This window comes from Manis javanica, chromosome 6 (assembly GCF_040802235.1).
Source record: "Manis javanica isolate MJ-LG chromosome 6, MJ_LKY, whole genome shotgun sequence".
In the NCBI taxonomy this organism is placed as follows: Eukaryota; Metazoa; Chordata; class Mammalia; order Pholidota; family Manidae; genus Manis; species Manis javanica.
Genome location: NC_133161.1, coordinates 44,000,603 through 44,021,777, shown reverse-complemented (window position 1 = coordinate 44,021,777; position 21,175 = coordinate 44,000,603). Strand labels below are relative to the sequence as shown.

At 39.1% G+C, this 21,175-nt stretch overlaps 1 protein-coding gene across 10 annotated transcripts in view; it reads right to left on the bottom strand.

Moving 5' to 3' along the window:
- PDE1C (phosphodiesterase 1C) overlaps positions 1 to 21,175 on the bottom strand; it is a 462,113-nt gene that overhangs the window by 13,439 nt on the left and 427,499 nt on the right. For 8 of the 10 annotated variants that reach the window (XM_037027419.2, XM_037027424.2, XM_073238636.1 and 5 more), the window contains one exon: positions 8,755 to 8,823. In XM_037027419.2, coding sequence (XP_036883314.2) covers positions 8,755 to 8,823 — 69 coding nt within the window. Of the gene's footprint in view, positions 1 to 2,366; positions 2,428 to 8,754; positions 8,824 to 12,439; positions 20,095 to 21,175 lie in introns of those variants that run through there. The other 2 variants (XM_037027420.2, XM_037027422.2) reach the window with 2 other exon arrangements.

Here is a 21,175-nt window from a genome sequence, read left to right as displayed (position 1 = left end):
ATGTGCATACGGTACCTTGCAACCTTGTAGAGTGCCAGTATGTCATCGGCACCTGGTACGTGGCTATCATGACTACATAGCACAGATGAAGGGTCACCACGGGGCACCTTCTAATGGCACCTTCCCTGGTGGATTTCTTATAATGGTAGAGAAAAGTCACAAAATTCCTCACACAACTAGATTTTACTACATGAAAGTCCTCACCACACAATGAAGAGATTAAATTAATAAATTTGTGAACATCTGGCAGAGAACATGCCACTCTGATTCACAAAAGACTAATTATCCAAAATGTGCATTTGTGAAAAAATACACATACATGTTTTTCCATTCAGCTACCTGAGGAAACCACTTTGCTGAAACCAAGTGCTATTCTAAGTAAAGCAAAAAAATCTTCCCCACATTCTAAACTACCTACACAATGTATACATATGGAGGTTCACGCAGACACTTTGGCCAATGCCTGACCATGACTGTAAAGTAAAGGAGTGCTGGAAATACCATGAGTGTGGCTTACACAACCAGCCAGGATGGAAGCAGGGTCAGTCCCTGAACTCTCACCTCGATGTAATTAGGAAAATGACAGGGGCACTTTACATTCTTAAGACTCTTTGCATTTCTTATGCTAAATTGTAGTAATTCTTTGAGTCACCCTGACCAGAAGCCATCCTTGAACCACTGCTACCCTGCTCTTTTCCTTTTTGCTTTATCCCATACATAATTCATCCTGGCTGTAAATGTCATGAGAACAGCGACAGGGTTTATGCACCCCTGCATCTCCAGAACTTAATCATAGTACTGGTAACAGTTGGTACTGAGAACTATTCAATGAATGAGTAAACTCCTCTGTGTCAAATCAGTAACATTAAATCTCCTATTTATGAAAGAATAAATGAGTCACTGGGAATACAGACCAGCTGGCAAAGCTGATTGGAATCCACAGAACTTGATATTTCTCCCTTACTTCACCAATGTCTTGATACCTAGATTTGCTACCCATGTTTGCTCAAAGAACATGAGCAAGTTCCTTTCCTTTGAAGTTTCAAGTTTGAGGCCTGAGCACTTTTGTTTCACAAAAATACTACCATCTCATTTCTACCGGTCTTGCTAGAGTGTGGAGAGGCACTGAACCATGGTATTCAAGCCCCTCTCCCTCTGACAAATAGTTGAGAGAGGAGGAGCAGTTAAGTAAGGCTGGAAAAAGGCTCTTTTCTTATTTGAACAATGTCTAGCTATTAATTGCCCTGCCACCTTATAATTTAATGATTAATGATTTAACTTAATAACACTACTATTTTAATTAATAAAAAAAAGAGTAAGAAAGTCCTCCCTCAAGGAGATGATCATATTCAGTTTAGTTCTTCATTTTGTTGGCATTGGCAAACACAAAGTACTTGAGCCATATTATTTCAAAGGAGAAAAATATTTTGGAGATTGTGCAAGCTGAGTCTGATTTTTTCTATCAATATGTGCATTTTCCACATGTGCATATGAAGATGGGAAGTGTAAGCCCAGATCGGTAGCTCTGTTCTTTGTTTACACTGACAACAACCTATGCCATCAGAAGCCTGTAAAGATACATTTCATCTGAAGTGCTAAATTTCATGAGAACAGGGTCAGGGTTTATGCACCTGTGCATCTCCAGAACTTAAACATAGTACTGGTAACAGTTGGTACTGAGAATTATTCAATGAATGAGTAAACTCCTCTGTGTCATACTCAGTAACCTTCATAAATCTCCCATTTTTAAAGAATATATGAGTCACTAGGAATAACAACTGAGCTTATGTTTAGCCCATGGTAGGAAGGACAACGACATAGTAAGACGATAAAAAACAATTACAAAAAGGGTTTTCACTGGCATCTTCACTTAAAAGACAGTGCAAGATTGACCCACACCCATAGTTGTATGCTCATGCGTACTTGTTCTAATCCCCAAGCAGAGTGCACATGTGAAAGAAAGGCAGTTACACTGTGAATTATTTGAAGTCAGTGTTTACCCACTGGCAATGAAACTTGACAAAGAGCACAAACTTGCAGTTTGCTAATTCTGGGCAAGCTATTTATCTGATTATGCCTCAGTTTCCTAATTCTGGAAATGGAGATAATAGTACCTTCCTTAGAGGTTTGTTGTGAGGATTAAATCAGATCATATTTATCTCATTTAATGAGATAAATGCTAAGAACCTAGCATTGTCCCTGATATTTGACAGATGTGCAATACCTATCAAAATATTTATTTTTAAAAGCCTGTATTAGGGAGATCAGAAGTTAACATTTTTTAAGTTAATCACTCAATAACTTATGACACACGTAATATTTCATTTTGGTAAAAGAGACATAAGCTTCCTAAAATGTCTTCAGACCTCGGAGCTGGTCAGTTCTCTTGCGAGGAATCCTCTGGATGGACGCTTTATCCGTAGTCCCCTAGAACAGGACACACAACAATGTCATTGCAAGCCAGCTGGCATCTCCACCCAAAAACTCATTCTACATCAGGCAATGGAGATTAGAAGCAGAGCTGCGTCTACTGCCAACACTACCGCGCACGCCCGCAGCTGCACACACACAGGCGCACTCAGCTACCTGCATCAGCGAAGGGATGCAGTACTGTACCTTTCTGCCTAAGGATCACTTCAGAAAGTGACGTGACTGTGGCGCCCTGCAGCATCTGCTCAGAGGTAAGGCACTGACTAGTCTCCATCATTAGTAGTCATGACTACAGTAGTGGTGAAGCTCTGGGCCACTCCTCAAGCAAGAGCCAACATTTCCTCAGCTCTCCGTCGTTCGTAGGGCACCCATGGAGCTTGACTGGGCTCACAAACTTCATGGGGCATAGCTGAGGTGTGGGCTAGAAAATAATTGGCTGCAGGTGATAGTACTTTACCATACAAAAGTCACTTTGCTCTAGATGTGCAAGGAATCAAGGTGATGTCCCCAGAACAGTTTTCTGGTCCTGGAGCTTCAGGAGGAACCCTTCAATAGTTTCGGAAACCAGACAAACTTAGTGAAGTGGTCTCTGGTATCTTCTGCATGGAAGCAGGTTACTTGCACATTTTTCTTCATATGTGAATTCTCATATTCCAACACCCACCTCTCCCAAGGTTAGAAAAGAAACATTAAATTTCTCTGAAATACATGTAAAATCATGTCTACATGGAAGAAACCAAATGAAGCTGTCTTGGAAGACAGCCATAGATTTTTCACTTAAAAAAACTCCTTAATATATAATATTTTCAACTTAAGGAAAGGTATAAATAGTATAACAAATACCCATGTATTCTCAGTACAGTTTAATCAAATCTTTATATTTTGCATATTTTCTCAAAAATTAAATATCACAAGCAGAATTGAAGTATCTAGTATACTCTCCCATTAAACTTTTCTCCCCACCAAAAAACCCATAATCCAGAGTTTGGTGTTTATTATTCCTGTGCATATATTCATTCAATTATTGCATTTGTATGTACCCACAAAATATCTAGTACTTTTGCTTGTCTTAAAATATAATATAAATTGTGTTAGATGGCGTATATCTTGATGCAACTTGCTTTTCTTGTTCAACATTATGTTAAGCATTGTTTGTAATAGCAAAAAAACAGGAAATAACCATTAATAGAATAATTAAATAACCCGTGACACATTTCTATAACAGACTGCTAAACATATGTGAGAATGGATGATGTTTCTCAAAGAATAAGCTTTATATTTTGCATAGAGTTTCTGTTGCCATACATTAGGAAGCTTTGTGAGTTTTTTTAAAAGGTGTATCTCTTAAAAGCAGGATAGAGCCGGATTTTGTTTTTCTCATCAAATCAAATAATCTCTGTCTTTTAATAATGGAGTTTAAAGCATTTAGAATTATTGGTATTACTGACATTTTTGGACTTGATTCTATTATCTAATTTTGTTTTTGTTTTGAACTTCGTCCTCCTGTCTACTTTTGTAATCACTCTTTATTCCTTGCTTCTTTTTCTTCCTCTCTGCCTTCTATTAAATTGATACATGTTCTATATTCTCTTACTTTGTTGTTCATTTGCTGATTTAGGTTACATTTCAATTATTTTACTGATGATCCTTTGTGTTAAAAAGTTACAAAAGTATAAAGTCCTGCCCCAGCGCAAAATAGATCTTATCATTCCTTTACTCTCTGTTGAATAATAACCTTCCTCCCTCTAGCTTCTGTTTCCTATTTTAACACAGAAATTGGATGTTATTTTTATGGTCACTTGTTGCTCAAATTTACCAACTTGTTTTATTTATTTGTGTGTGCACGTTAAGTCTTCTATCTTCCATCTTGCTTTGGGGTTCACTTTTCTTCTTGTTGAAGCATATCCCTTAGTATCTCTTTGAGTGAAATCTGTGAGTGGAAAATTATGTCATTGCATACCTGGAAATGTTTTTACTTTGCCTCCATTCATCACTAATAATTGAGCTATTTCAGCTTTTATATATGACTTTATTTTCCTTTAGACATATAAGATATGTTTCCATTGTCCTCTAGCAGCTATTATTAGTCATGCAAATTTTGTTGTCAGTTGGCTGTCATTTTATTATAGGCAACCTGCTTGGAGCTTCCTTGAACATAACCAACTTTTTTCATAGCATTTAAGATTTCCTCATTCTTGAAATAATTTTGGGCAGTCTCACACAATGTCTTTACGTATGCATTTGGCTTTATTTAAGTATGACAGCTGAGGTACATTTTCCATCTAAGAATAAGAGTTTTTAGAGATGTTTATCTATCTTCCTTCCTCTTTCATTTTTAAAAAATTTGAAATCTAATTCACATGCCATAAAATTCACCATTTGAAGAGCACAGTTCAGTTAGTATAGCCTCAAAGTTGTGCAACCATCACCAATATCTAATTCCAAAACATGTTCATCACCACTAAAAGAAATCCCACACCCCTGAGAATTCACTCCCTATTCTCCTTTCTCCCCAGCCTCTACTAACCCCTACTGTACTTTCTCTCTTTATGGATTAACCTGTTCTGGCTATTTCAGATAAATGGAATCATACAACATGTAGCCTTGTTTGTCTGGCTCCTTTGACTTACAAAGTGTTTTCACGGTTCAACTGTTATAAAATGTATCAATACTTCAGTCCTTTATTATGGCTGAATAATAATCTATTGTATGGATATACTACATTTTGTTTATATATTTTTCAGTTAATGGACATTTAGTTGCATCCACTTTTTAACTATTATGAGTAATGCTGCTATGAATACTTGTGAACAAATTTCTGTATGAACATGTTTTCAAATTCTTTTTAAAATACACGTAGGGCCAGAATTGCTGCATCATATGGCCACTCTACGTTTAACTTTCTGATAAACTTCAAAACTGTTTTCCAAAGTGACTGGACCATTTTAGATTCACACCAGCAATGTGGCAACTAATTTGTCCACATCATCAGCAACACTTGTTATTATTCTTCCATTCTAGTGCATGGAGTGGTATCTCATTGTGGTTTTGATTTGCATTTCCCTAATGACTAGCTATGTTGAGTTTCTTTTCACATTCCATTTGTATATCTTCTTTGGAAAAGTGTATATTCAAATCCTCTGCCATTTTTTAATGGGGTTATTTGTCTTTTTATTGTTGAGTTGTAAGAATTCATTACACATCCTGTATATTGGATCTTTATCAGATATATAATAAGCAAATTTTTCTTCTATTTCATGGATTTTCTTTCCTCTTGAAATATGAAAGCCTTTAATTTTGACAAAGTTGTATTATCAATTTTTCTTCGATTTCTTGGGCTTTACATGTCACCTCTAAGAAACCACTGCCTAATCTGTGAAGATTTATCCCTACGTCTTCTTCTAAAAATATTATGCTTCGTGTTCTTTAACTTTTGATAGGGTTCCCTCTCTATGTTGTGTTTGGTATGAAGTCCTAAGGACTATCTTCCAACATTTATTCTCTTTTCAGCTGTGTTCCACCTTGAATTTTTCTTTCTCTTTTAAAATTTCAGAAAGTGTATGTTTGTTTGCTCCTTTAAATTTCAGGTTTTGAATTCCTTCTTCTGCGTATATCTGTTCTTGTTTTTGACCAATTTTATATTATAGTTTTTTAAGGACCATTATCTCACCATTTGACTCTTTGAGTATCCCTAACATAATAATGTAAATTGTTGGGCAGCCTGCACCAGGAGCTTGTGATGGAGGCGTATGAGCTAGAGGAGAGCAACATGTGGTGTTCTTGAGGTCAGAAGGAATACTGAGCTGGCCATTATAATGAGTGAGGTATAGGGTGTTTGCTAAACAAAGCATGGTTGATTTTGTCAAGTGTTTTGAGATGGCCCACTCCATCTCTACAGGCTTTGATGTGGTCAGAACTCAGACACTCAAGACACCCAATTTGGGACCAGTTTAGACTGCTTGATAAGTCCAGCAAGGTGGCTGAGACTTTGACTCAGAGGCCTTGGAAACCCAGCAGGCCAGCAACAGACACATAGGCCCCCAGCAATATGGTGGGAACCAGACCAGCTCTGAATATTCTTGTAGATGTCCCAGATGACATCAGAGGTCCCATCTGACCCAAGAATGTCATGTCCTGACAAGAAAATGCAAATGTCATCACTACAGAGTGAAGTTGCTTGGTTTAGAGCTCTTCCTCTCATAGTCTTAAGAACATAATAACCACAGGCAAGGACAAGATGAAAGAAACTTCCAGAAACTGTACAGCAAGAGTCAACACTAAAAAGCAAGTTAGTATAGTTGATGTAAATCCAAACTTGAAAATGAACCTTTTTCTGAGAATGGCTGCTTCTATATAGTAAAATATTAAATTGGATAGTGCTTATTTATATACCCATGTAACCAGCCTTATAAACATTAATGAGTGCCCAATATGTGCTTGTCACCTAAGCAGGAACTGCGACATAAAGGAATAAGAGAGACCCCACCTTTGAAAAAGCCACCTATTAATGGGTAGAGAGACTTACAAGCAAATCAGTATAAGTCAATATTAATTCTACCTAGATGACTTGGAGGGACTGAAAAGAGAAATTAGCCAGTGGGAGAAAAGAGTAAGGACTGTTTCAGGAAGAATGACAGAGGCAAGAAAGTTCAGGGGCAACTCAGGGGACATGGAATCCTATTACTGACTGGGGTGGGGAAGCTCCAGAAACTGAGGTTGCAAAAGGAGACAGGCATAGATTATATTTCATCTAATGTAAGATGACACTGATTGTAAAGTGAACTATTATTTCATGTACAACCAAGAAAAAAAAATACTTCTAATTAAATTATAACACTGGTTATTGCAAAACATTCCTATATCAAAGGGGATAAAATGCGAGGCACTGTCCCTCCCAGGATGAATGAACTATGGCAATTCCCAAAAGAAGAAATGTAAAAGATAAATCAACATCAGAAAACAGATTTTTTTAAATGAAAGATAAAAAAAATGGAAGCCATATATGAATATAATTTTTTCTTATTTATTTAGTAAGGTATTAATATTAGCATTTAGCAAGAGCATAGGAAATGGTAAATTCACCAAGAATATGAAATAATACTACCTTTCTGGAAATCAATTTAACAACAATATGTCAAGACCCCAAACATGTACATATTCTTTGAGCCAGTAATCCTACGCCTAGGAATCTGTCCTAAATCCATACTGACAGACTCAGAAGTAGGTTTGTGTACAGGAATGTAAGGTTATATATAAGAACAAAACTTCTAGCTACATAAATGCCAAAATATCAATGAGTATATAAATAAATTGTGGTATAGTCATATGAAATGTTAGTCCATCACTGAAATTTTTTTAAATATTAAAAAACAGGGGGGAGATCTCCTGGTGTACCGGTAAATATTAAAAGGAAGGAAAAAAACTTCATGTAGAGTATAATTCCAATTTAGGGGGAATAAAGTATTTAATAAAGACTGGAAGGAGAGGCAATATCAGTTAGCTATGAGTGGTAGCATTATTGACAACATTTTTCCTTCTTATAATTTTTATTATTTTTCAATTTTTCTACAATGTCCATGATTACCTTTTATAACTTCTCATTCTCTCCAAATGTGCTTCTCCAAGATCTACTTGTAAAAATTTAGTTGTCATAAAGAATGTAAGCCTATCCATGGAGACAGAATGTCCAATAGGTGCCTCTCATATTAAACAGTGATTACACAAGATCACCATGAATGCTTAATATTTTCCAGTAGATGTTAGATGGGATCCCATACAGATTATCTGTGACTTCCATATTTTTCAATAGTGGAGATGAGCTATGAGTACCTACTATGAGTCAATTCTATGCTAAATTTATAATCATCATTTCTTATCCTTGTCGTCACACAGACAGATGGGAAAATGGAGCTCCATAAAGCTGAATTAGTGCAGTGAGCTCGCACAGCCTGACTATTGCAATGTTAGGATTTGAACACAGATCTCCCTTTCACCAAAGGCTCACATTCCTTCCCCTGTGCCATCTGCCTCTCAAAGAAATACTTCCATGGCACGTTCTGATGAATACCAAGGAAGAACGAGATTCTGTTCTTTCCATCAGTGAGCAGGAAAGATTGTGAACCAAATATGGATAGATTATGTCCACTCCTGAAGGAACTTTACAAATGTGGATGACAGAGACAGAGCTCTCTGATAACAAGGAGTGGACTGGATAAATAAGGGGCCAGATTCTCAGTGTATCAACTGTTAAATGCAGCCCCTGAGAAACCAGTCCTTTCTGTTACCTGTGATTGCTAAGATTATGACACAATGCCATTTACCTACCTGGCAAGGTAAGGCGACTTGTGGAGCTAGTGCTTGGTGCTGGCGAGCCATGAGAACGCTTCTTTGTACCTGTAAAAAGGAAAAAGAGGATGAGGAAAAGCAGGATGGCAGAAAGACTCGTTGGACAGGTCAATGCTCATCTGAAATGTTATCAAATGATACAAAAGTTTGGGTCTGGAAACAACACTTAGAAGAAGGTTGGGTGAAGTCTTGGGCGCCCACATATTCCATGGTCCAGAAAAGCAGGTGCATGCCTTTACCTCTGTATGCACGATCATTGTCAGTCTCCTAGCTGGCATGTTGGTATGCTGGGGACCAGCACACACCACAGAGTAGGGCTACTGGAGGGTCGCCAGGGAAGCTTTCTATGTGTGCAGGTGCCTGAGCGCCACCCCAAGAGGATCTGTTTTCATTGTGCTGAGCAGAGCTCCAGCATCAGTAACCTTAACACCCCCTCTACACAGATGATTCTAATGTGCATCCAGAAAGGAGAACCACAGCTGTGGAAAGGAAAGTTCTGGATTTAGAATCGAACCAGGGGTTTGTTCCTGCTTTGTCCCTGCAGCCTTTCCTCACTATTGAACCTCAAATAATTGACCTGACTTCTCTGAAGCTGAGGTCATCATTGTCAAAATGAGAGAGAGAACAATTACATCAAAGTGTTCTGGTTGGGATTAAAGGAACCAAGGTGCAGGGGAGGGCTCAGGAAACGTGGGGGCACCGTGACATTCAGTTCGGGGTCTGAGGTTCCTGCAGCCGGCAACAAGACTCCTGTCAGTAAAGGGATTATCTTTGGTGGGCCAGGAGGGAATGAAAGGGCAGACCCCAGGTGGTAATTGGCAAGGGGAGAGAAAAACAAAGGGAAGGCTAAATTGTTCGGCAGAACATTTTGGATAAAGTGAAGGTTCCTGTGTTCAGGATTCTCACCTGGCCCTGGTCGCCTAGCTCACTAAACGTGTGGGCAATACCTTGTTATTGACTCTATATAAAGAGCTCTGCCCAATGCTCTGGGTAACATGGTGGCATGGCTGCAAGGTTGCAGGAGAGCAGATACTGGAGTGGTGGCCGTGCCAAGGACAGAGACTGAGACGGCGCGGGGGCAGAGAGGCCCAGAGGCAGAGACAGGCTTGCTGCATGCAGACTTGCTCTGAGTGAATGGGATTCTAGTGACTGACCTGCCATCATGGAAATAAAGTTGGGTATAACCCTTTCACCCCAAGAACATTCTACTGTCATTTCTTTGGTCACATTGAATCCATAGTGAACTTACCCGGGGCCAAAACCCATTGGCAAGACAAACATTTACATATATATATATATATATATATATATATATATACACACACACATAACAGGCATGTGTGTACGTATGTATATGTGTGTGTATATAAGTATGAAATTGTTTTAACAAAAGAAAAAACAAAACCAATTTCCCAGCCATGCCCAAGCACTTGTGAGCCAGCATTTCCAGAGGGGCCTACATGCTTCTCAAGTGCTCCAGATGATTCTGATCTTCAGGGAGGCATGAAAAACTGATAGACATTTCTTTCTTCTTGTCTAATCATTGGAAAATAAGGCACGCTACTTTCCATGGATATTCTCATGAAGCTGAGAGATCGAGTGCAATATTGCCCACGTGAGGACATGAAAACACACACAGCACTCAGTGACTACCAACTTCAGTGTTATTCCCTGGATAAGCATCACTGTTGCCAGACTGGTGCACAATTTTTTGTATTTACTGTAGAAATCTAGTTGGGATGCTTTCTGTGAGTGACTCAGAATCCACTCTGCTAGTGCTTTTCAATCCAGACTACACATCAGGATCATCTGCGGAGTTGTAAAGAAAATATGCTGCTACCTGGACCTTCCCTCAGAAAGGCTGTTTAATTGGCTTGGAGTTGGGCCCGGGCATGGGCGTCTTTAACGCTCCCAGGTGAGTCTGCTCAGCAGCCCTGAGTGAGAGGCGCTACATGCAGCGATTACCTCCAGAAGACATTCCTTTCAGCCATCAAGGGAGGCATTATTTCTTCTGAATGACTGGTGCGCTTTCTCCTCATGGATGCTGTGAATCTTATAAACAGTTTTTCATTTTATTTAGGGTTTCCAGGAAACAGATCCAATCTTTGACTTAACGCTGGGAACTGGGGAGGCCTGTTCAGCCTGCATTGAGTGCATCCTAATGTCTGCCCTGGTTGTTCTGTCTACACCAGCTCTACGTTTTGCCCCTGCTTTTATTCTGCTTTCTTAATGGTTTTAAAACAATTTGACAATATTTACGTAATTTTTAAAATTCTGAAATATGTTATGAATAAGGTAGATAAAATGAAAACATGAATAAACAACTCCATCAGGGCTGACATTGCGGAGCTTTATTTTCTTCATCTATAAAAATGTAAAAATAGCTATGTCAGAATGTAATTGTGAGGCTCAAGGAAGAATACACATGAGAAAGTGCTTAGCAAACTGTGCAGAGCCATGTAGTGTTAGTGATTAGTTTATATTCAGAGGAAAGCTGTGTGTGTGTGTGTAAACTGGCTCAGACGTCATCTTTGGGAGATAAGCATTTTAAGGTCATAAATTAACCTTGTCCTTGACCCACGGCATGTGAACATTCAAAGAGTAAACAACCCAATCTGTCAGCTCCAGGCAGTAATGTCATCACTGCAGCTTGTATGACTGGAGGTATCTTTTGACAAATGAACAGCTTTCAGATATTTTAAATTAATGTCCTTCTTTGGTTCAGCTAAAGGGCAATGAATCCAATTCATCAGGCGTGTGGAAAAGACAGTGATACAGGTGACAGCCATGGCTGCACCTTGGGCAGATACACACACCTAAGACTCAGGACATGAGGTCAGCATTAAGCCCCAGGGGTGGATGCAGCTTGACCTTGAACAAATAATTTCCCTTCTGCAAAACAGAGTTAACACACACAAGTCCATGCCTTCTGGGAAAGGGTGACTTAAGAGGAGCCAAGCATCACCCTTAGTAATGGTCCAGCAATAGCAATGTTATAACAGAAGCAGATCCTGCAGGCAGGCTGGATGCTGCAAGACTGAAGTAGGGAAAGCAAGTAGCTGCCAATTGGGCATTTTCAATCCCTTTCTCTTAGCACATTGTGATGTTGGCCTCCATGATGCCCACCACCTCTGATCTCCATTGCTCAGGACATCTACCATCTTCTGTGTGTTCCATTTGGGGTGTGGCAGAGGGCAACGAGCCATTGCCTGATGCCTTAGAACAAATAGTCAGTTTTGCCCCTTAAGAGCCTTGACAAAAAGAGCATCAAGAGAAGTCCACTCTCTGCTCAGAGATGTGGAATCACTGAAAGAGTTTGGAGGACTTCAAACCTGTCTGTACATCGCTAAGAATTATTTCCCAATAGTACATAAATTAGAACTGCATAGTCAGGCTGTTTAATAATAATGTTTTTCCTCCCCAATACAACCACCATCAGTAATATGCTTGCTATTGTGTAAGTTGATCTGTGTTCACTACACAGAACAATGACCAAAATACAACAGCTATTCAGATATGCAACAGTATGTGCTATTTAAATATGGCATTTTAATATTTGAATATGTTTTGGAATTGGGCATAGGAATGAGGAATCTGAAAAAAAATGTTCATAACCTGTGACCCAATAATTGTACATCTAGGAATTTTTCCAAGGGAGATATTCAGAAATACAACAAGGTCTTACATATATAAAAGGCTCCACTGCTGTGTTATTTACAACTGCAAAAAAATTACATAAAGCATCTAACTTGATTGTTCAATAGTCGAAAAGGGGGTTAAGTAAACCAGCTAGAGCCATGAAACAAAATATTATGTTGCTACTGAAATTATATTAACAGAGTTTTTAAAAAATGGGACAGTACTTAACAATCCAACGTTATGTGAACAAACCATAATATGAAAGCAAATGCATTGCACTACATGGCTTCAGCTGTGTAAAAATGCCTAGCAAAGGATCCAGAAGGAAATACATTAAAGAACTGACTGAAAAATCATCCGCTAGGGTATTATTCCAAGTGATTTTCATTTTATCATAGTCCTCTCTATTTTCTTCAAAATGAGTAAGTTCTGTTTTTGCGTTCAGAAGAAACAGAAACATGTTCTGGTGTATGGCAAACATGGCTGCTTTGGAGGCACATCTCAGTCCCCTCTGACAGTAATGAGCCAGTGGAGTACCTACACAGGGACAACACATGGAGGTGGCCCAGACAAGAGGGTGGTGTGTGTGTATCCCGCATCATCACCAGTAGGGGCGTCTGTCTTCACGGCTGGTGTGAAGGAGGCAGGCTGGGTATCATCCTGTATGCAAACCACTAGAACGCCCACAAACAGGGGTAAAGACTATTCCCTAGTCAGACTCCTTATGTTCATGGCTAGGGAGAAAGAAAATATTCCCAGGTAGCTCTTTCAAGAGAGGAAGAAAGAAAAAAATATGTTTGGAATTTGAAAACTAGCATCACAGGATTATAAAACCATTACTATCATACCCAGAAGAAAACAGAACATATACAAAGCCAGTTTAATTCCATGAATGCAGACATTTCTTATGGCCCTGAGGAGTTTCTCATAACCAACCCACCTCATCCCTCAAAAATGTTGTACGAGACGTGCTGCACCATGTATGTCTTCCAGTGTGCAGGCAAAGGCATGTGGCACCTGGATACTAGGTGGCATTTGGAGGAATACAAAAGAAACAGATGGTTGAGTGAATTTGGACAGCCTATATCTGGGACAGAACACAGACAACAATGATAATCACCGAGAAAAAGAAAAAACAGCCTTTTCACTTTTCAAATTTCAATTGAGAGATTAACTCATTGTTTTTATTTGGTAGTTAGAAGAACATACAAATACTTATTCATTACTAGATGCTGGGGGGAAATTATACATTGAGTACTGTCAGCCTCATCTGTGCAATAAAGAGTTACAATAAATACATCTTTAATTTATTGAGAGCAGTGTAGCATTTCTGTTTTACATGAATTCTTATGATTTACTTTTACATTTGGAAATGTGGTGCTATGGTATTTGAATAGTTTTAGTACAAGCCAGCATCATAGGGAACAAAACACTCTTCTTTAGAAAGGACGGCCATTGTCTTGCCCTATGATATACAAATGCAAACTGCAACCTGCATTTTATTTGCTAGAAGCATGTTTCACATCATGAAAGTACATTCTATCACTGCCATAAAACAGACAAGTCCATTTTACCAACTTCCCTTTTGGAAGAGCATTCTCAAAACATATCCAGGAATCTCTTCCTTATTCCTCCAAAGAACTATTCGTACAGCATGATTCGGATTGAGGTTTGGGATTTGGATTCTGCTTGTCTCCCTCTTTTGAATTTTATTATACATTCTTGATATTAACACAGACATCTCCTACAAATCCAGCTGAACAGCAGCAAAATCTCTGGCTGAGAAGATGAGCTGAGTTATTCTTTCATATATGGCCAGTGTTCTTATTAGGAGAGAATTTCTGTAAACCCATGGTGAGGGCATAGTATCCTAAGGAGAAAAACCCCCAGGCAGCAGAAATTGTCCTCTACACTAAGGGAAGATAATAATAGCTTTATATTAGCCTCAGAATGGCTCACCTTGCTTTGGGTGACTTTTTCCCACTGCCTTTCCCCAATCTGTTCCTTACTCCCACCTCCCCACTGCCCCCCTCCCCCCACACCTTGGCACCCAACATTTCCTTATGTTGATTACCCTGGAAGAAGATACTTTTGTTTTTTCCATTATTTTTCTGTTTCCATGTGCTAAAATAATACCACCAGCAGAATGGCTTGCCTGGACAGAGGCAAAAGGACTGTGAAAGGTAGAAAAATGAGGGAACGTAAGAAGGGAAAGGTAAAAGAAAGGGTATGAAAAAGGGAGAGGACTCAAATTAGGGAAGAATATGGCTTGTACAGCAGGTACCGGAGCTGATAAAAACCTAACAGAGCTCTCCAAATGAAAAGAGCAAAATTTTAAAAAATTTTTACAGCATATAAAAATGTATAAAAATATCATTAAAGGAAGAAAAAAGGAAAATTGTATATTCTACAGTTCTATCTCTAGAATCAGTTACTGGACAATACCTATGGCTGTAGGCTTTTCTATAAATCTATGCATATTGCTGTGTGACTATTTCTGTACACACATACACCCACTCAAAAAAAAGGACACATAGAAGTCCACAAATAGATAGATCATGACAGAAAAGCAAAGACTATACACAACAGTGTGCCTCCAGGGCAATCTATTTAAAAGCCATTCCACAGCTATTGGGTTTTAATGGGATTTATTTAAGTTATCCTGCGCCCTGACGGACAGAGAAAAGCTTCTGCAGGTTCAGAAGCCAGGTCCCAGGAAGATGCATGGGTGAGGTTCAGGAACTGTGGCTGAAGCTGACCCAAGCTGAGGGCCTCCATGAGGACTGACTGGCCTGCAACAGCCAGCACTTACGCATGGAGATGGTGAATCTCCCACGAGAGACTGAGCAAGGGTGCCCTGAGTGAGCTGGAAGGACCACATGCCACCCCCTGCTTCTCCTGGTTCAGTGGGTGGCAATCAAGGCTTGTCCAATTTAGAGAAGCCAGCCGTTGCTGGTGTCAATCCACTTCCACTTGGGAACAAAACCAGAATAAATGTGCATTCATCCTAAATACATCTGCAATATTTTAAAGAAAAATGGGTGGGGTGGGGGTAATTAAATAATCTGGAATTAATGATGTTTAAATGGTTTCTCGTGAATCTTTCAGTTCCGGTCTCCCACTGCACCCCACTCTTGTTTAATGTAAAAGCAAGATATTCTTTTGATAAAACAATTCTTGCTTATTGCAGACTTGCCTGAAGGAGTATCCAGTCTTTTACAAATGTCCAACGAGGACATGGAAAGGATGACTTCCCATTATTCTCATCTCCGTAGGCCCACATTCACAGAACTCAGTCTAATGCCCTAGCTAGCTCTGTTACCATTTTAATCCTATTGTCACCTCTGTGCCCATCAGTGTCTTTGATAAGAGGAAACCATAACAACTGAAATCTGGTCTTGGCAGGTAATGTGTCTCTTGGTTCTCAAAGGGAGATTTCAGAGAAATATTGTGCTGCTCGTTACAATTTTTTCATTAAATTCATTTTCTTACTGGTGATAATGAGGACTTTAATCATGAATCACTGTTGATGAATTACAAGTATTACTTTCCATTTAGTCACACATAAGATCCAATATAACATCATTGTTGCAATGTTATGTTCTTTAACATTCAATTTTGCAGTGGTTCAGTGCTACATCAACTATTACGGTGGCAGAGCACAACCAGGCAATGGTTCCCCACCATGTGTATATAGAACCTCCTATTTGCTCCAAGAGAGTTCATTTTCAAGTTTAAACATTACAACTTGGATTATAAATAAATCCACTGGTATTTCATATAGATTGGTATCATCACCCCCTTTGTAAGAGCATTTTCAGATAAATCCTCTTTTGTTTTTCTTAAATCCAAGGACAATAAAGAAGTTTTTATTTGTAATTTGTTAATAAACTTGGCTCTGAAAATTTTCCCCAAACTACCTACAATTTCCCATCCCTTATAATAAGTTATTTGTGTCACTCTAGGTAGGGGGTGTCCACATATACTTAGAATAGAAGTCTTTAGCAATGTGCTTGTCATATTGAAGATGTTGGATAAATTTTTCAGGTATATTTGAGCTTTGTGTGTACTCATAGGTGGACAGTGGAACTCAGCCAGACAATTCTGCATGTGTTTCCTGAATGCTGACTGTGTCTCCGGCATTGTGGGGGGGCCAGTGCTGCAGCCCCCACTGGGATGGATGGGGATCTCAGAATCAGAAGGAAGTTCCCAACTGGAAAAAAAAAAGTGCTGCCTGGATTCCCTAAATCCCCATCATTTGGGACATAATAGTACATACATAGGCTTTAATCTCAGAATCTTATCTATCTCATCATAAGAGAAAGATTTTGTGATTTTTTTCCTTTTGTTTTCCCCCATACTCCATGGTGAATGTGATGAAGTTATTTCTATCATGTAAATCTCTGCTCAACTGTTAAGAAGAAAATATATATTCTGCCTATTTATCTATCTATATGTCATCTACAAAAGTGATCCATAATAGAAGTGATACTAAGACCAGTGTCCTTACTCTCAAAATATGGATTACAAAATTGGTCTCCATCTTTTTGTCCGCTCTCTGTCTCACATCCTGTGATAATATTGCTCTTTACTTTTTAGATTTCACATTTATTAAAGGCAAGGTTCCAGGCAGAAAAGATAATACAATGGCTTTAATTCCACAAAGGAAATAAACTAGTACACTACATTATTCTTCAGCTCTCAGGTGTTCAGATACCATTTTACTGTTAAGTCTATCAGGACCTTCATCGGATCCTGTCAGATGTTTTCAATAGTTTTTAAAAGCTCCAAGAGTGGAATGGACAATTGAAGAAAATCCATTTCAGTTTAATGGGTTAGAAATGAGTCTCTTGCCTGCTGCCATAACCTATTAGGGCTCATAACTTAAGGAAGGTTGGCATGAATAAAAGATGGAACAAAGACCTCCCTGGGGTGGGTCATTAGGCCACCCAAGCACACCACATCAACAAAACTTGGATGTAAAGGTATTTGGTGACGTGGGGACCCAAACTCAAGGGCCAACTCCATTTATCACTTTCCCCCCAGGTATGTGTAGAACTTGGAATTTGTAAATGGTGGAAATGTCCCTACCGCATTCCCCATATACCACTCAATTCTTAATTCATGTGTGTAAGCCCTTGCTTTCTATGTGACAATGTAACACAGATAAAATGACATAATCCATGCAATGGAAACATGTGTGTCCCATATCACTGCTCTCTTGGAAGCTGTTTCAAGAAAATGCAAAGACCAAAGAAAATGAGCTAGAGCTTTGAAAATACTGTTCTTCCCGTCAATGTAGACTTGGGATCGTTATTTTAATGTTTTATCAACTCTAGTATCAATCTATAGCACAATGCTACATTGTTTTATGTGTTTAAAAATTAGATAATTTTGCATTTTTACTCAATGTCCCTTCAAACAATTTAAAACTAAGAGTTATATGGAGCTATTGTTTTCACATTGAGAGTTCCAAGCAGTTCTTTACAGATTGAAATTCTCTTCCCATTCTTTTTGAGCTAATTAATGATTTAGAGCAAATGAAAAACACTTCCATCTTTATTGGTACCAGAAAAAATGGCTATATTCCTGTTTCTTTTTCAAATATTGTTTAGTCTTCCTTGTTAAAGTATAAAAGGGAAGCTGTAGGCTTTCTATTTTGACTGAGTGCAAAGCTCTACATACAAATATACAGAATAGAAATGAGGTAAAAGGTTCAGGTTCCAAGGTCAAGAACTGACATGCACTGGTTGTGTTTTATTCCTGTACAAAACCATACCACCTCAAAGAGCACAGTTTGCAAACTGATATCCTGTGGATTAAATGCAGGCTACAGGCATGTTTTCTTTGACCAGCACAGTGTTTGTAAGTTTCTCAACTAGTTACCAATATTTGAAAATTTCAAGAGTGTTTATATAAAATCCTAGCTATCCAGAACCCCCTTTCCTACAAAGCACTAATCCCATAGCTGACTAGCAACTTCTTGCTTTCAACAGTAGACACTGTCTCCAATTCCTCACAGTTCTTACTGATCCTAACTGCCTTGCTGATACAAAAGCTCATTATGAAGTGCCATTTGTCACAGTAAATGACTATGATTTACATGGCTTGCTTAATCATTTACTTGACCTGGCAGGCCCCTGATTTGATTCTGTGACCACATTATTACAGCAGTCACTGTTAGGAAAATAGGGGAGGAACAGAAGAATATGTGTTATTATGAGGCAAAATGTAAAACTGACCAAACAACCCTGTTCAAACTCGGTTTGACTGTGCATTCTACACGACAGAGTTCTTCAGATCTTTCTGTTGGAGAAAACTGCAGTGACAACATACATAGTCTCCTTTCTGTCTGAAGAAATAGCAACATTTTACTAGAAATGAGAAGACTTAAGTGCTTATTTTTGTGAGTTTTTAACATAGAAATTAAATCTGCAGTGGGGAATACACTTAAACCTGTCAACTCTCTCTCCCAGTTATTAATCCCACCCCATCACCAGCAGAGTCATGTGATTTCTCCTGGGAAGGACTCAAAGGTTCCTTTGTGAACCATAAGCACATGTTAAGAACTGGTTTCATCCGAATCACACCATTTGGACCCATGAAATTACACATTAAATACACTTCAATGGATCCCACTTTTGAATTGGTTCTGGGGGCTGTATCTTTATTCTCTTCCGATGCTACATCTACTATCCTTCCTTTGGATTCATGCTATTAATCATCTCCTATCTGGTATTTTTCAGGACTAAGATGAATTATCTGACATATCTCCCTGATACTAATTCCCTTAGCACTTCCCTGAATAGAAACAAGAATAATTAAGTCAAACTATAGATATCCAAAACAAGAGGACAGCCGGTGGTAAACATTTTAGTGACCCCTTAGTTATGGATGCTTTCCCATGAAGAAAATGGGCTCCCCCTGAACAGTATGGTCATCAGCTAAAACACTCAGGTTTATATTAATGAATGCACAGATAAATTAAGCATCAAATGAAGAGTCCTGGAGGACAATCTCCTTGTTTAAAAAAAAAAAGAGAAGAGAGAGAGAGAATTTCATATTATATAAATGGAAAGAAAGGCATATGAACAGTTTTTATGTCTGAAAGGAAACTGGAGAAAAAGAATGTTCCTGACTCAGAAAAGGACCAACCAGAGACCGGAAGCATCGCGTCCACTGGGATGAAGGCCAGCATGGCTGTAGCCACCGTCAGCAGCCCGTCCAAAAATACCAATTTAAAGTAATGGCATTGACAGTAATAAAATGGCAATAACTCTGTGGGTGGCTTTTTCAGGCCTCTCTCAGCATATCCAGGATGTCCGTCCTCATCAAGCCCGACACGTGCCTTGAAAGTCAGGACATTAGCAAAGGATTTTGAGGAAGTCCCTTCATGTTTTGTTTCTGTTTGTGCAAAAATCTCAAGTTGTTTTGTGTACATGGGGGAAAATCTCCCAGAGTTCTAAGACCTCAAACCAGCTCCCAGGGAGTCATCATCTCCTGGGAGGAGATGGCACAAGAGAAGGCCAAGGTGTGTGGGGTGGGGGCTTGTTTCTGAAAGCTGTACACCTTCCCCAGATATGGGTCTTTGTGGAAGAAGGAGAATGAAGCTCAGCTAAAATGATGCAAGACATTGGCAGCCTCTTTTATTGTATATGAGGTGCTCTTACTCTTCTGAATCTGAAAAAAAGAAAAAGAAAAAGAAAAGTGTCAATGCTGCCTTTCCCCCCCTTCTCCACCCTCCAGGTCTGACTGAAGAGAAGAAAATCTAAGGGGAAAAGAAAGGGGGTGGCAGGCAAACATTTCGATACCTGTCATTGGGGTCTCCTTTACGCAGCATGGTTTGTTCTGTGCATAAAGGGAAAATCTCATTGGAGCATTTTAAACACTGGTTACATTCAAAACCTTAATAGTTGTTTTTAAAACAAATTGAAACATTTGGTTCATGCAATATGGATATTAAGCCACCTTCTTTTACAGTCAAGATGACAGTGAGTGCCAGGCTGGTCAATTTGCCTCAGTGGGATTGGAAAAAATCAGATTCATCTAATCCCAACCATTTGCATACCAAAAGCAATGTTCCTCTCTCAGAATTCTTGCCCCACCCTCAGAAACCTCCCAAGAATAACCCAACTGAAGTCATTGTACAGATGGGTAAATCATCTGCGTTCTCTCCAGCACCCAGAGTGAGGAGGTGGAGGAAGGCAACAAACATGGAAGCAGGACTGAGTTCCTGCAAACAGACAATACTGGATTTTTTCACCCGGCCTGCTCTACCCCATGTAACCTCCATGAGCTTGGACAAAACTTTTAAAAAGCAAACACACAAACAAAACCCACTATGTTATTGCTTCCCAAACATGTTGCATGCTGCACAAGCCACCATGCCTTATAGTTACAGAGGGTTCCCTCCTGAGCAGGGCTCTCAAGGGACAGGAGTGCAGTGGCCTAGACTTTATGGATAAGCACCATCACCCCCTGAGATGTTGGGAGTCATTAGGGGATAAGGAACAGTTCCCATCCCACTTTAAAAAACTAACATATTCTCCTAAATAAGACTTAGTTGAAATTAGGCACCAAACTAGTTGAGAGATGGGTGAGCCCTTTCTGATTCATTGTAATTACTGTCAATTCTCAATTTTCCCAGAGCCACTGATCTAGCCCTCCTGCTGTTGCTTTCTTCATTCTCATCTTCTGTCTGTTTACCCTTCATTAGCACCTTCACCCATTTGGGAGAAGAAAAGAAAAACTTCTGGCCAGT